At 40.5% G+C, this 14180-nt stretch overlaps 1 protein-coding gene across 6 annotated transcripts in view; it reads right to left on the bottom strand.

Moving 5' to 3' along the window:
- Positions 1 to 4192: 4192 nt before the first annotated feature.
- The window catches only part of adgrb2 (adhesion G protein-coupled receptor B2), a 227220-nt gene continuing 217232 nt past the window's right edge, over positions 4193 to 14180 (bottom strand). For 4 of the 6 annotated variants that reach the window (XM_079368680.1, XM_079368686.1, XM_079368689.1 and 1 more), the window contains 2 exons: positions 10187 to 10240; positions 4193 to 7542 (listed from right to left, as the gene is read on the bottom strand). In XM_079368680.1, coding sequence (XP_079224806.1) covers positions 7366 to 7542; positions 10187 to 10240 — 231 coding nt within the window. In that variant the 3' untranslated portion in view covers positions 4193 to 7365. The remainder of the gene's footprint in view (positions 7543 to 10186; positions 10241 to 14180) is intronic. The other 2 variants (XM_079368690.1, XM_079368681.1) reach the window with 1 other exon arrangement.

The raw sequence follows: 14180 nt of genomic DNA, 5'->3' as shown, positions 1-14180 counted from the left end.
AAAATGATTTCCTCTGGATTCCAGCAGGATTGCTGCCTATACAAAACAAAATATTAAGGAGGACAGAGCAATCACCATGAATGTTTTCTTTTATTCTGTGCCTGAGGAGTACCATGAAGGAGTGTGACTAAATGGGCAACACCAATTTTAGTATTCCCTGAATAAGACGCATGCTTTTGGACATATAAAGTGGGTCAACAAGCTTTACTTTTCTATGCAATGAAGAATCACCACCTTATTTATTTCAGGGCTCAAGATGCCCCTCAGAGACAAAAGACAATTTTTACGTTTTCTTGCAGTCTCTTTGTTGGGAAACTTGGTTTTTGTTTGTCCCTGATTGTAAATGAAAAATGAATTATGTCAAATATATTATTTTGCCTAAGAACCATACATTTATACGATCTTCATACAGAGATTTGGCCCTTCTTACGTAAAAAGCTCCAAAATGTAACTTCTGAAATCCCTAAGAAGGTATTTTTGCAACCTCCAATCACATCCCCGACAATCTCCTCAGCTCGAAACCCCTCAGACGACAATATAGAATCTGGAATGGATACACACGACTGAAAAGATGTGAAGTGCATGTGGCAAACACAGAAATGGTCGTTCTCATTTTAGGCAAATGAAAATGACCGCTAAACCATCCAAAACCACAGAATTCACAGTTATTGGCCAATAGCAGAGCCATATTGGCTGTTTTGTGTGTGGGGACACTTTAAACCTCAGAGGGTGTTTCCCAACACCCACAAGACTAAAGGTTAAAAGTCAGCTCAATGAAGTGTTCTTTTCTTGGTTCTCTGGCCATCCTGTAGGATGTGTGGAAGCTGAGAGACTGTTAAACATGTTGCTAGTCCAGGGCATTACATTTGTTTGCATGTGATGGAGCCTTTTGGTAGATTGCATTAGGCTCAGCCTACCTCTTAATTATGCCAGTGTTTCAAGAAAGCCTTGGCAGTAATGAGGAGCAATTCATCCTGTGTAAATGTAGGCTGCCATGATATGTGAAGAATGCTTTGTGGAGAGAGCTGTGTGCAGCCCAAAAAAAAAAAAAAAAAAAAGCTTCAATGACTCCTTTACCTCAGCTCTCAATGAATCAGCCTCGATGTGTCAGAGACCACTCGTGTTTTACCCGTCTGTCTGATGGGGACTGAGACACTCGGTGGATAAGCTGAGCCAGAATTTGGATGAGGTGCAGCGAGGGCATTTTCATATGGACGGCCATCTAACGCTTTTGTGGGATATAGTCTCAAAGGAGTATTCTGGAAGTGCCATCACGACCAATCTGGGCCAGACTCTATGTTGGAATGGCAAAGCATTCTGGGATCTGATCCATAGCAGCACAGATGAGATCGTGCTGTTCAGTCAACATCAGAAGAATATGTCTGTGGTAATGTCCAAAATACTGATTTAGAAGTTTTGGATGACTCAGTTTGCATGCTGATCTTCTCTTTTGCCACAAATCCAAAAGGAACATATCACGGAACTGTTCCCAGTGTCTAATTTTTATTCTCATCAGTGCTTCCTGTGGCCTCTTCAACTCCTTCCTCCCTTCTGATCCGTCAGTATGCTTCATTCTCAGCGTGCTCTCTAAGCAGCATGGCACCAGAGCCTGTGGGACAAAACCATCTGTCAGCCAGCGAGTAGGGACAGTTAGACATGCTGCGACCATTAGCACAATGGATTTCTACTGTTCGCTGTCTCAGGATTAAAAAAACCCAACCCTTTCTTCTTGGATCCCCTGCTCACCTTCAAATTTTCATGGAGTGTCAAAGTGAGACTTGTCATGCCACACACGGGTTGTTGCACTTTCCCAAGCTGTTTCACACTGTCAATTGTTCTAAATTCCTCAATGTTCCAGGGATGGTTTTGTTTCTACTTCATTGCTTGTTTTTTGTTGGCATTTTATTTCAACTTTGCCAAACAACTACAGCTCTCTCCAGTCTCCATCTCCCCATGCTTTCAATTCAAACATCACTTTCCCTTCTATGTTTAAACATGTGAATTCTAAAGACAAGTTTGATTTCCAAATCTTCAAGACCATGATCATTTGTAAAATGTTTTTTTTGTTATGTATATATATATATATGTATATGTATATGTATATATATGTGTGTGTGTATATATATATGTATATGTATATATATGTGTGTGTGTATATATATATATATATATATATATATATATGTGTGTGTATATATATATATATAAGATAATCGTATGACATTATACGATTATCTTATTTTGGATAACCCCCCCCCCCCCCCCCCCAAACAAAGTAGTTTGGACAACATGGCAGAGAACACTGCTCCTGAATGTAGGATGCATATATGGGTTATTTTAATCTTTGACGGTAAACGCTTTCAAGCTTTTACCTGAATTCTGCTAGCAGTGAAAGGTAACATACCCTGGTAATATTACACAGTGACAGGAGAAAAGCGCCTGGGGAATGACTGTCCTCCATTACTGCTGTTATGGATGAGCTCAGTCAAAAATACTATTGGCTCCATAATTTGGCAACCGCATCTCCAAAATATGAAGTTAGCACACAGAGGTGCAATGATGATACCGCCTCCAGGTTTCCATCTAGTTGAGTGCATGCAGGAGCTCTGACAGCATTACAACACATGACCGTCGTTTTCTGTGTGTCAAGCAATAAGGGATGATGGAATATTTGTATTTTGAAACGGGCATCATTTAAAGTAAACTAAATAAAGAAAAAGGAATCTAAACTAGCGACAGTGCCTCTCAGAGAGACACAGCTACTGCTGCTAGTTCAATTCAGGATTCACCTTTGTTGGTGCTTTGTCAGATACAAACAGAAACACAAACAGAAACACTGGCTTTCCAGACATATATCTGTGAGATTTGTAATACCAATAATAGAAAAGGGTATTTTTCTTTTTTTAGTCTCAGCCTACTTGTTTGTATATGGTAGTACTGATCACATTTGTGCAGTGATCCCTAGGAAAAGCACAACAGCACAGCTATAATTGCTTGTTGTAGAGGGAGCCAAAACACATGCAAACAGAAAAATAATGTTGTGGATAATCAGTTTTTCTGATCCGTTAAAAAAAACTCTAACGCTCCATTTTCCTGCTTAAAGTCACTATTTAAAAGCAATGATGGCACTATTTGCATTGCTCCTTTTGTGAGAATCAGCATGATTAAACTTTTAGGACTTGCTGTTTGGACTAGCACACACTCATCTCCCAGTGCTGTCAGCAAAACGCAATGGCGTGTCTTGTCTTTGCCGTGGAGATCAAGCAAAAGGCGGCGCTGACGAGATTTTCCTGGTGGACACTCTCGGGCAGAATGAAATATATTTGCTCTTTTTCCAATGTCTGTCCACTCTCCAAATTGTCCCCCTGTATTATTTGTCAGCAGGGTCTTCCCCTGAAGTTACTTGTGACACACCAGTAGCACAACTTAATTACCCACAAAGCTCTGGGAAAAATAACCGAGAGGCACTGTAATCACTGTGACTCCACTGCCAGAGGTGATGTGAAAGCTCCTTCCTTGCTCTTACTCTGTCACCATGCATTCAGGCTTGTTTCTTCTTCTTCCCCTCCCCACCCCCGACCTCCTGCTCATTCCCTTCAGAAACGTACAGTTGGTGGCATTTCTCTGGGGTGAGGGATGGCAGCTCCGATGGAAGGACTCACCCGCACTTAATTACCCACAAGCCCCTTGGAGGGCAAATGAAGAGTGACTGAGGCATGTGTACCGTCATCCCCTTCTGTTTCTTCATTCCAACACAGCTTGTCTGAACTTTTTCCACCCGTCCACTGTGAACGTTTCCAACATGTTGCATAAGAAAACCATTTTTTTGGGGGGGGGGGTGAAATTCCATTTCTTGAATGGGATTATTATTAGCATAAATCTTGCTCAAAGTTTATACATTTTAATGAAATAATCACTTGGAGTTGACATTTCCCCCTTCGGTTATTCCAGTGCAACGTAACTTCAACCCCGCAGAGCTGTTCCTCTCACAGCTTCAGACGGACCAGCGGGGCCTCGGATTGGTCACAGTTAAGCTCCAGTGCTTCTGGGTAACAGAGTTTGTCATACCCAACAGCCAGAGTGATATTATGAAAACATGGGATTGTGAGAGCAGAGCAAATCAAGAAAGAGGACAGTTGTTCTCAACCACAGATGCCCTTGAAGCAGTGGGGACACACATGAGACACTGAGATCAATTTGAAAATTTATTTTCATATAAAAAAGACACTATGAAAACATTAGAGGACTACTTTGTACAATATTATGTATAAAAAAGAACCAAAAATGTGGGACAAAGGGAATAGGAGGGGGTTTTCAAGAGTAAATCAACTAGAATGTTGGATGGTTTTAGCAGTCGGCTAACACATTAGCATCGAGAGCTGGAGGGTCAAGGTGAGAGTAGTAGGGTTTTGATTTGGCATCTGCCAGTGTTCATATATCTTTATAGGCTTCTCAGCTTGGCAGGCTTTCAACACGTAGGAAAACAAGATGACATAACACACTCTGACCGTCATGTAGACGCGTTTGCATCATACAAGAGTTCATTTAAATAAAAGAAAGAAGGGAGGGGGGGAATAGATGATCCTTAGTTCTGGTGGCACATTCAAAGGATGAATCGGAATCAGTCAAGCACATGTCACTTACCGTCCCTGGAGTTGAAAACTAAAAAAAAAAAAAAAAAGAAATCCAGCCCTCACTGAGGTGAAACCTTTCTGTGTTCATGTGCAATAATGAAAATATGAAGAAGTAAAACTGTGCTGAAATAAAACATTCACATTCCTTCTGTTTTCCCCTTTCTTCCTTCCTTCCTTCCTTCCTTCCTTTCTTTCATCAAATCCCATTTATACATTAAAATAGGAACAAGGCTTAACGGAGAAACCATCTAGAGGTATCTATCAAAATGCTCAGTTTGCCCTAAATAAAAAAACCTAATTTGTCAGTTTAAAGGTCAAATCTTTTTGCCCTGAGACTGATGTTCCCTTCTGCTTCACACCACATGGAGTTGATACTGTGTAGCATACAGGCCGCTGCTCTGCTCCGTTCGGCGTGGACGCTCTTGTACTGTGGGGATCCTCAAAGAAAGTCATGAAGAACGTGACCTCAGCGCGCCGACACAGGGACAGAACCCACCTCGCTCCTCCTCCTGCTCAGAGGAGGAAGGAGTGAGCTGTAAGGCTCGTCTATCAGCTGATTAGCTTGAAAGGTTAGCAGGGCCGCGCTCTTGTCTCACCATCTGCGCTGTGTTGCACTAGCACCACATTAGGGATCTTTAAACAGATGGTTTGAGGGCTGCATCTGAAAATGTCAGGACAAATCGCCATCCCCGGATAATTACTGTTTTGAGCTCTTGCCTTCTTAATCTGCATCTCTGCCTGCCTCGAGCTTTCTCATTATATGTATTTTTGGATCTTCTTACTCGGCTACCATTTTCTCATGCACTTTTTTCCCACCTAAATTGTCTCTCATCTCCTTCTTGGAGCTGTTAGATTAATGGGAACTGCTTTGAAAATCGGCAAAAAAAACATTATTATGATGTCTATTGAATTCATCCTGAACTCCAATGCTTTTTTTTTTTTTTTTCATTTCTCCCACTCGTGTGGAGGACGGATGTGCTAATGTAACAGCAACAGCAGAAAACCTCTTTCAGAGACTGAAGTAGGGATGTCAAATTTGAAGCAACAAGCAAAACACCTCCAGCCTTTCTTTGAAACCGCTTCCCCTTCACTTTTCCACCTTCCAATCTCTGGGGCTCCCTTTACAGTTTTCTATCTCAGTCAATCTCTCTTAGAGCTGCTTGCTCATAAGGAACTCAACATCCGGCTAAATTCTGAATGTTAGGATTTGGTGCAACCTGTTTGCACAACGCTGATGGTGGGCATAATGAGCAACAGAGAGTGAGACATTAGGTGGTAGTTGGAAGCTATGATGGCGATCTTGGACTTCGATCAGCTGGTAAGGTTTGGGTTGAAGAGCCTCCTACGTTCAGTTACAAAAAAAAAAAATGTTTTCTTTGAAACTGGGGAAGATGGAGTTACCTGCTAAACTGACGAATTCTTCAATCTAAGAGTTTAAAGCTAGCGCTTTGGCAGAATATGAGATGCTGAGCGGAGCAGCATGGATTGTATTTGGGTTGAAAAGGACTGAAATATCCTCTTTTTATGGCATTACGGTGATTGGTGATGGCTGAGATGGATTCACATGGGCTAATCTTTAAAGGCTTTTATCTCTTAGCAGTGAGGGGAAAAGGGGATTCAAGAATCTGCATACTGATCACTATCCTTCATTTCCCTCATGGGAGCAACATCACATTTATTTGCCATGTGAGCCCTAAAATCATGTTTTTTATCAAAGCTCCACATGGGTTAATTCTCACAGGAAATGAAAAAAAATATATATAATAAAAAAAGGCAGGAGAACCAGAAAAAAAAAAAACTGTTTGAAAATAAATGAATTCCTCTTGAACAGTTAGATCATAAAAACACAACTCAGTTATTTCTTTTACTCATCTTATTTTTCCATTAAAAGTTTTGAACCATAAGGGAGGACAATTTCTTTCTTTCTTTTTTTTTTTTTTTTTTTTTTTTTTTACAAATAAGTAAAACATACAATAAAGAGGGAAGATGATGTTGACAGAGAGGATGTGAGTGCCATGGATAGATGGGATTGTTAAACTTGAGCCTGAAAGAGTGAAGAGAATGGCACATATCAGTGAGCAGCTCTTTCCCTGCCTTCCCTAGCCATCCACGTTAGCCAACAGATTAAAAAAAAAGTAAAGAAACAAATAAAAGATGCTGCCGTCATCCATTAAAGAGATGACGATAATAAATGAGAGGGGGGGGGGGGCTACCAGTGCGGGAAACCTCAGTGTGATTTGTATCGCTTTGCTATAAAAAAGAACTCAGTGGTGCAGAAATATTATTTTTCTTAGCCCTCCCCCGAAATCATCAAACAATTGAGAGAGATTTCTTTTTTTTTCTCCAGAATAAAATCAAGACATTTTTCTCTCAGAAATGAGTTTTGTTTTTTTTATAGTTTTTTTTTCTTTGTTCATTTAAAATGTGTTTTCATTCACAGACGTGTCAAGCTCCTGTTCTTTCTTTTCAATAGTCTTTGCGAAAATATAGAGTAGAACAGTCTTCTTTCCTTGTCTGTCCACCGCAGCAGTAAACAAATGCAGTATGGGATCCGACAGCACATTGCAGGAGACGGAGAGCTGTGTGTGCGAGATCTTTGCGGGGAAAAAAAACAAAAAAAACATGGACGTATGTATAGCTTTTGAGAAGTTCAGTATCTCTGTGTGCATCTGGATCTCGGCATGAGCGAGCGCGCGCGTGTTCAAGTAAGTGCGTCTACGTCCGTGTGTCTTCACACTTCAGTCTGGAAGTCTCCCTCGGACGAGTCAGGTGTGTTAGCTGAGGAGGAGTCCCAGTTCTTATTGTGCAGCTCCATCCGGTCCTTCTGCTCCCCAGGCACAATGGACAGCTCGGGGGTCATGGTCTTGAAGCTGTCCCAGGAGCTCTGGTCCTCTGGGGTGGACTTGTCCTGATGGAAAAGGAGGACAAAGAAAGGGGGCCATATAAGGAGACATAAAGTACAAATTAAGACCCTGCCCCTGATGACATTAAAAATAGATGAAGACATCAGTTGAGAAAAGTACTAGTTTCATCCAAACTTTTTTTCGTCAAGACATCAAAGAAGCAATGTCCTAACTTAATTGAGAGAGATAACTTTGTTTTCAACATCCATCCAATTTTAGACCAATCAAAAATGAGTACAGGATTGTTCAGTTTATTTAAAGTCTCTGTACGCCCACACAAGTGTTTAATTATTCTGGCAGATAAGACCTGAAAAGGGAGCTACGGTGAGAATTGAGGATGTACATAAGCAACAGTAAGTGATATCAGTCCAACAGGTCCGACTGCCCAAATGACTCCAACAAAATGAACAGGGTTATAAGGGGTGTATGTGTATAAGGACCAAGCCCATTGCTTTAGAGAAGTCTGCTCATTGTCTCATCACTAACACTTGGTCTTTTTACAGATCCTTTAAAGGATAAGGGCGTTCTTATCGCCGCATTTCAGTTTAGAATTTAAATCAATTTTAGATTTGAATTGTCTCGCGAAAAGTTGGGGGGAAAAAAAGTTTTGTCCAAACCTGGAAAAAAAACAATGCAACTGGAAACGCGATTGACAACAATGAGATTTCCGTCTGTAATTATTATGGCAGCTATGTATCCTTAAGTGCTTGCCTTAATTAGAAACCTGGTAAACTGATGTCTCTAAAAACTACTACTACCACTACTACTTCCCTTTCAAGCTTGTAGTCTTTATCACTAAACTTCTGCTGACACGAGACAACTTTTTTTGTTTTGTTCACAACCTGCTTTAAAAACTACTTCACCCAGACCTGCCAACAAGACTATGTGTGTATTCAACATTGAAAATCTAAAATTAGCCTGCCTATATTAGTATTAAAACCAATTGACTCCTGGAACCAATGGGGTATCCCAATTGGTGCCCACAATTCATGCATGCCCATCGGCACGCTGGAAGGGTAAATACAACCCTGAATTCCTGCTTGAATTCTGATCCACTCTACTTACCGTAGATGTGGTTATAGTGTTCCTGTTAAATGATTAAAACTTGTTTTGGAAGATCACTTTTAGGTTGATTTCTACATACTGTACACTACATTGGATTACATAATCCGGCTGAGTTTTTGCTTGTGTAAGAAATGCCTGCTTCTCGCCATGTTGGATTTAGAAGGAAAAATGTTTCCAGATATCCTCAGTTAAATTTGGAAAGTAAGAAAATGATGCTCCCTTGAACCATTGCCTTTTGAGGATGATATTTGCCAATACAAAGATTTTTAAGTGATTACAAATACACACTCACTCACATGTTTATTTTTTAAGATTGTTGTTTCTTGCAAAAAACAGAGAGTTTCTGGTAGTTATTAAACCCAACAAATACTTAAAAGCAGGACCATATAAATCTACATACTAAACACCGATCCCTCTATGGCCAATGAACAATTTTTTTAATTACAGACCTGAACTTTCCTTCCAAACAGAAACCTGTCAGATTGACTGGTTAAGGCTTGAAGGCTTTTTAGGATTTGGCTGATTATTGCTGCATGAGCTCTGCAGATGTCCCCACCATGAATGTAAAATACATGTTCAGTTATTAGCTAAACACCCAAATCAGAGGTAGCATTATGCACCAGACAAGGACCATTATTCGAATCAGACTTATCTTGCAGAGTCAATGATCCCACTGATACGATTAGGAAAAGACACAAGATATGGTGGGCCAGGACGAGTCTTGATAGAATAAAACCGAGACACTGTAAAGTTGAAGTCTGAATGACAATAAAGAAAGAAAGTCGAAAAGAGGAAAGACCATTTGGTGCTTGGGTTTTTTTTGTGTGCTTTTTTTGCTGACATGATGGATCCAGCTGCTGGAAGACATGAAGCTGAATATTTACAATCGAATAATCATGGGACAAAATAGCCTATCATAATTGCTTAGGAAAGTGTTTTTCAGAGGACAACTCAATAAAATGCCAACTGCTTATTCCACAGCTGTGGGAGTATTTGTATGTTTGTACATATTCAATCCATAAGCGACAGAGCAACTGGATCCGCTCACAAATCTTTGTCTTTTCTGTCACAGCAACTCATGTGATTCGTTCTGACTTATTCATGCGTCTTTCTGTGCATCACACACACACACACACAACACAACACACACACACACACACACACACACACACACACACACGACTCATTGATCTAAAATCACACAGCTCTCCCTCATACAGTGTGATGATTGTCACTGCAGCGCTAGGGGGCAATATATGCCTGATTATTATTCTCACTGCGTCACAGTCTGACAGTTGGTAAAATGAATACAAAAGGCATAATCTGGGAGCCAATTTGCATGCTAAATGCAGGCGAAGGAACATTTTGTAACGCAGGAGTGTGGGTAATACTGCAGTTCAGCCCAACTTTCTCCCTGCGAGTCCAGGCATACGCAATTGTGCTGCCACTGCGTGTCTATATGTTCTCTTTTGCTATCTCTGCCTGCCTGTGTCTCCCCCTTGCCCCAAAGAACCTTCTCATCCCTCTTTCATTCCCCTCTCTCTCTCTTTTTTTTTTCTTCCCGACAGCCACCCCTTTACTTACACTCGATGAGTTCTTTTCACCTCCGGCAGACGAAATGCTCCATCGCTTTTCCCTCTGTGGTGATGAAATGGGAGGTAGAAGACAAGGAAGAGGAGTGACGGGAGAGAGAGTGAAAAGAAAGAGACAGAAGAACGGGAAGTTGGGAGGGTTGAAGGGTGGTGGAAGGGGTGGGTGGGTGGGGGAATCACAGTCACTGACAACTCTGCCCTGAAACAGTGGCATTCATCCCACACCTTGAAGCAGGTGAACAGGGAGTTGTTGCTTCGTGCTAACACCTTACCCCCAACACTCTCCCCCTCCCTCTCTGAGACAATTCAACTTATGCGCACTCTTACAACATGCACACATGAACAGAAACAGTACAAACAATGATGAAAACTGTGTGGACGATAGGCACTATGTTTTTTAGCATCCTAAACTAACAGGATAACACCTAGAATCAAACCAAAGAGTGTGACCGTGAGCTTCTACATGCTACGCTAATATCAACTACTACTGCAACAACAGGGGATAAAAGAGAGGATGGCGTGTGTTCAGTAAATTGTTTCTAAAAGCCGTTAACAGTAAGTCTACTGTGCGGTGCTAGAGGCTTCGGAGCTCATCTATTCTAAATACTGTTGAAAGGAGGAAAACTAATCTGGTTATTAGTGCATGCAAAGACTATCTACACTATCTGCATTATTGATTTGTCGCAGTATGTGTTAACACGACACATAAAATAGTTGAAGACGGCTATAAAACAGACACAGCTGACTCTGTATGTTCCGCCTCTGGCTTAAACACATAAACCTCCTTAGCATACTGTAGCTCTGCAGTGTAATCTATTGTTGTTTTTTTCTATGGTCTTATATTTTTTTAAGCAAACTGCTGCTTCTGGCATCTGGCTTTTGTATGGGTGATTTTGTTCTGTTTTTTTTTTTTTTTTTTTTTTTAATTTTACAGGTGGTCTCAAGTCACAGGTGTTTTCTTATCTGGCTGGCCTGGGAGCAGGCTGGCAATGGGTCAAAAAACACCAGCACACACGGAAACAAAAAGTCAGATAGAACAAAAAGTAGCTGTGTTATAAAGTTTCTGGTTTTGGCGCTGTCAAATGTACTTTCTAAATCTCAGTTTGCCACAAGTCTCTGACACCATCGATTCCCTACAGCGACTTTAAAAACTTGGCTAATATTGACTGTATTGAGCGGATCTTTTTTTTCTTGTGAGAACCCTTTACGGTGATGTTCAAACTTTTTCTGCAACACTAAAATGCAAGTTTGTCCTGTTTCTTCCTCTTCAACAAACTTGTTCATCATTCTTTCATTTAGTGTAAGTGCTTGAGAGTGAGTCTTCATGTGAGTAGCAAAAACACAAGGCCAAAGTGTTTTATTTTGTTTTGTTTTTTTGTGCGGTGGCTGACAAGTGCAAAGATGCTGCAATGACCTAAAGTATTTCTCATAAGAAGAACATATTAATATATGTTTACTTTAAAAAAAAAAAAAAAGTCCGCTTTTGGCTGCATATAATATCATTCGCTGATCATTTCTGTCATTTCTGATTTTGTTTTACTTTATCTTCTGCTTCTCACAACAAAAATTGTTTGGCCCTTTACAGCCCACGAACATTTGTGGACCAAACCAATACTGTGTGCTAATACAGAGTGCTAACATGCTGCGAAAGCCAAACATTTCCATTTTAGGGAGGAATTTGCAGTAAATTATTCTTGCTTATTCCAAAAACTTGAAATGTTAAATTTGCAATCATTGTAACAAGGTCTGAGCCCCCCAAAAAATCCACAGCAAGCAAATGTTATGGAAGCAGATACAGTTAAAGAATTGCTATGGCTGCAAAACTGTGACGATAGTTTTAAAAGACAATCAACCTATAGTGCAGTTCACTATAACACCATAGCCATACCTCTGGGATTACACTATTTTAATGTATTTCTTTGATCTCTGAGGACCTGAATTTAAGAGTTTTAAGTTGTAAAACCTTTATACGTCTGCTGTTATTCCCAACAATAAAGAACAGCTGTGATAGTGAATTCTGTGTGAGACATTGTGTAGTTGTGAGAATACCCAGGTGTAACATTGATCATTAAAATTGATACAGTTTCTGTTGTTGGATTTCAGTAAGTACAATGTTTCAAAGTACTGATCTAAAGTCTATATTTCCCCATTGGGGATCAATAAAGTAATATCCTATCCTATCCTATCATATTTAAGATACTTGACTGGAAAAGAAGCAAAAGATAATCAACTCTATTTGATCAGTTGTAGTTTCCTGACTATACTTCTTTCTTTGTGTTTTTTTTTTTTTTTTTATCCACATCCAACATATGCCAAAACATATGGAGCATATCAAGTCTCGAAGAAGATATCAAAGTGGGGCAATGGGATGATCACTGTCAGCCTGATTTATGGCTGGCAGCCTGTTTTCTTACTTGCTAGTTTCGATCACCATAATGAGCGCCTTCACATGTCTGCCAAAGCATCAAAAGTGTTTCAATCATTAGCCTCTAAAAGTACACTTGGAGCGCCATCAGTGTTTGTACTGGAACTAGTAAAATGGCTCTCTGAAGCGTTACCTGAATGTTGTCAACTATTCTCAACCTCAAAGTGTGTTTTTTAAATTGGCATACGGTGGGTGCAGTAAAAAAAAAACACACACATACATTAACTTTTTGCAGGCACAGCCTGGGGAGAAAGGGCAGGCTCCACTTAGATTTTTGTCCAATCGCCATGTCATTCAGTTTCAGGAGAGGACAGAAAACAGTTTGTAAAGAAATGACTGAACGAACAACTAAAGTCATCTCAAGAAGCCTCTGCTACAGTGTTGGTGGATGAGGCCCACTCTCTGCCACTCAGAGTTCCCCCTCATTTGGACCATGCAATGGAAGTCGTGTCTAGATGTGGGTGAGCAATGTGTCAGCCTGGTTTTTTTTTGTTTGTTTTTTTTTATTTTTGATGGGATGTGATGGGGGGAGGATGGGCTGTAAGTTGGATTACTTTACCTTGGTTGACTTGGATGCCCATGGATCTGCTGACTGTCTGGCTAGATTCAAACTGGGACACGACAACAAGCATGCAAAACGATTCCAACATAGAACATAAAACAGGAAAAGAAAAAAACAGGAAAAAAAAAGAAAAAAACAAAACAGAAATCAATAAAAAGTGGCAGGAAGTCAATGAAAAGACATGCACTGAGCGTGAGACTCAGATAGAAGAAACTTAAATCACATTAATGCATGAAGAAAACAAAATGAAACATCAAGAGTAGATTGAGTGGATACCAGAGTATGAGAGTTGTATAGAGGGGCTTATAGAGTTGTTGCACCACAGCTGAGTTATTTGAATGTTTCTTTGTGTTTATTTCATTACATCATCAAGATAATGATATCATCCTAACTGCCTATTTAGCACTGGAATAATTCATGATGGGGCATGAAAATAGACTAACTGGGCATTGCAGTCTTTAGCACCATTTACCCCCTTAGCATGGGAAGAAATCTGTGTCACAAGTAATAAGGCTCTTCAAAGGAGCCGAATCAGGAAAATGTAGGGCAAATAAATTCCATTAGTGCAACACATTGCAAACAAACGAGCAATCAGACACACTGGCTTGATTTCCTGCTGTCTGGGCCCTGTGCAATGCAAGGCTAGTTCTCTTATAGTAAAAACCGTTCCAGCTCGCGTTTCGGCCCTTTTCACCTCCCTTTAATTGGCCCAAGGACACTAAATGAGCTAAATTAGTATTGTGCTTCTTGGTGCACGAAGCCTGTGTTAGGCTCGTTCCGCCTGGGCTAACTGTCCCCTCATTAGGAGCCACTGATAGAGCCAGTGCGCTTCAGAGCTACACTCCGCCAGCCCTCAGTTTTCATGGGCAATTTGTGTGGAAGGGTGAAAACAGTTGATGAGTTTATATTCGGCAGGGAGAAGGGGGCAAGGAAATAATTAAAAACAAGCTAATGAGTGGAATTAATTATTCAATTAATGCCTCAAATGTGCCACCGAGG

Source organism: Symphodus melops (genome assembly GCF_947650265.1).
Source record: "Symphodus melops genome assembly, chromosome: 18".
NCBI classification, from domain to species: Eukaryota; Metazoa; Chordata; class Actinopteri; order Labriformes; family Labridae; genus Symphodus; species Symphodus melops.
Note: the sequence above shows the minus strand (reverse complement) of the source record. Positions and strands in the feature narration are given on the sequence as shown.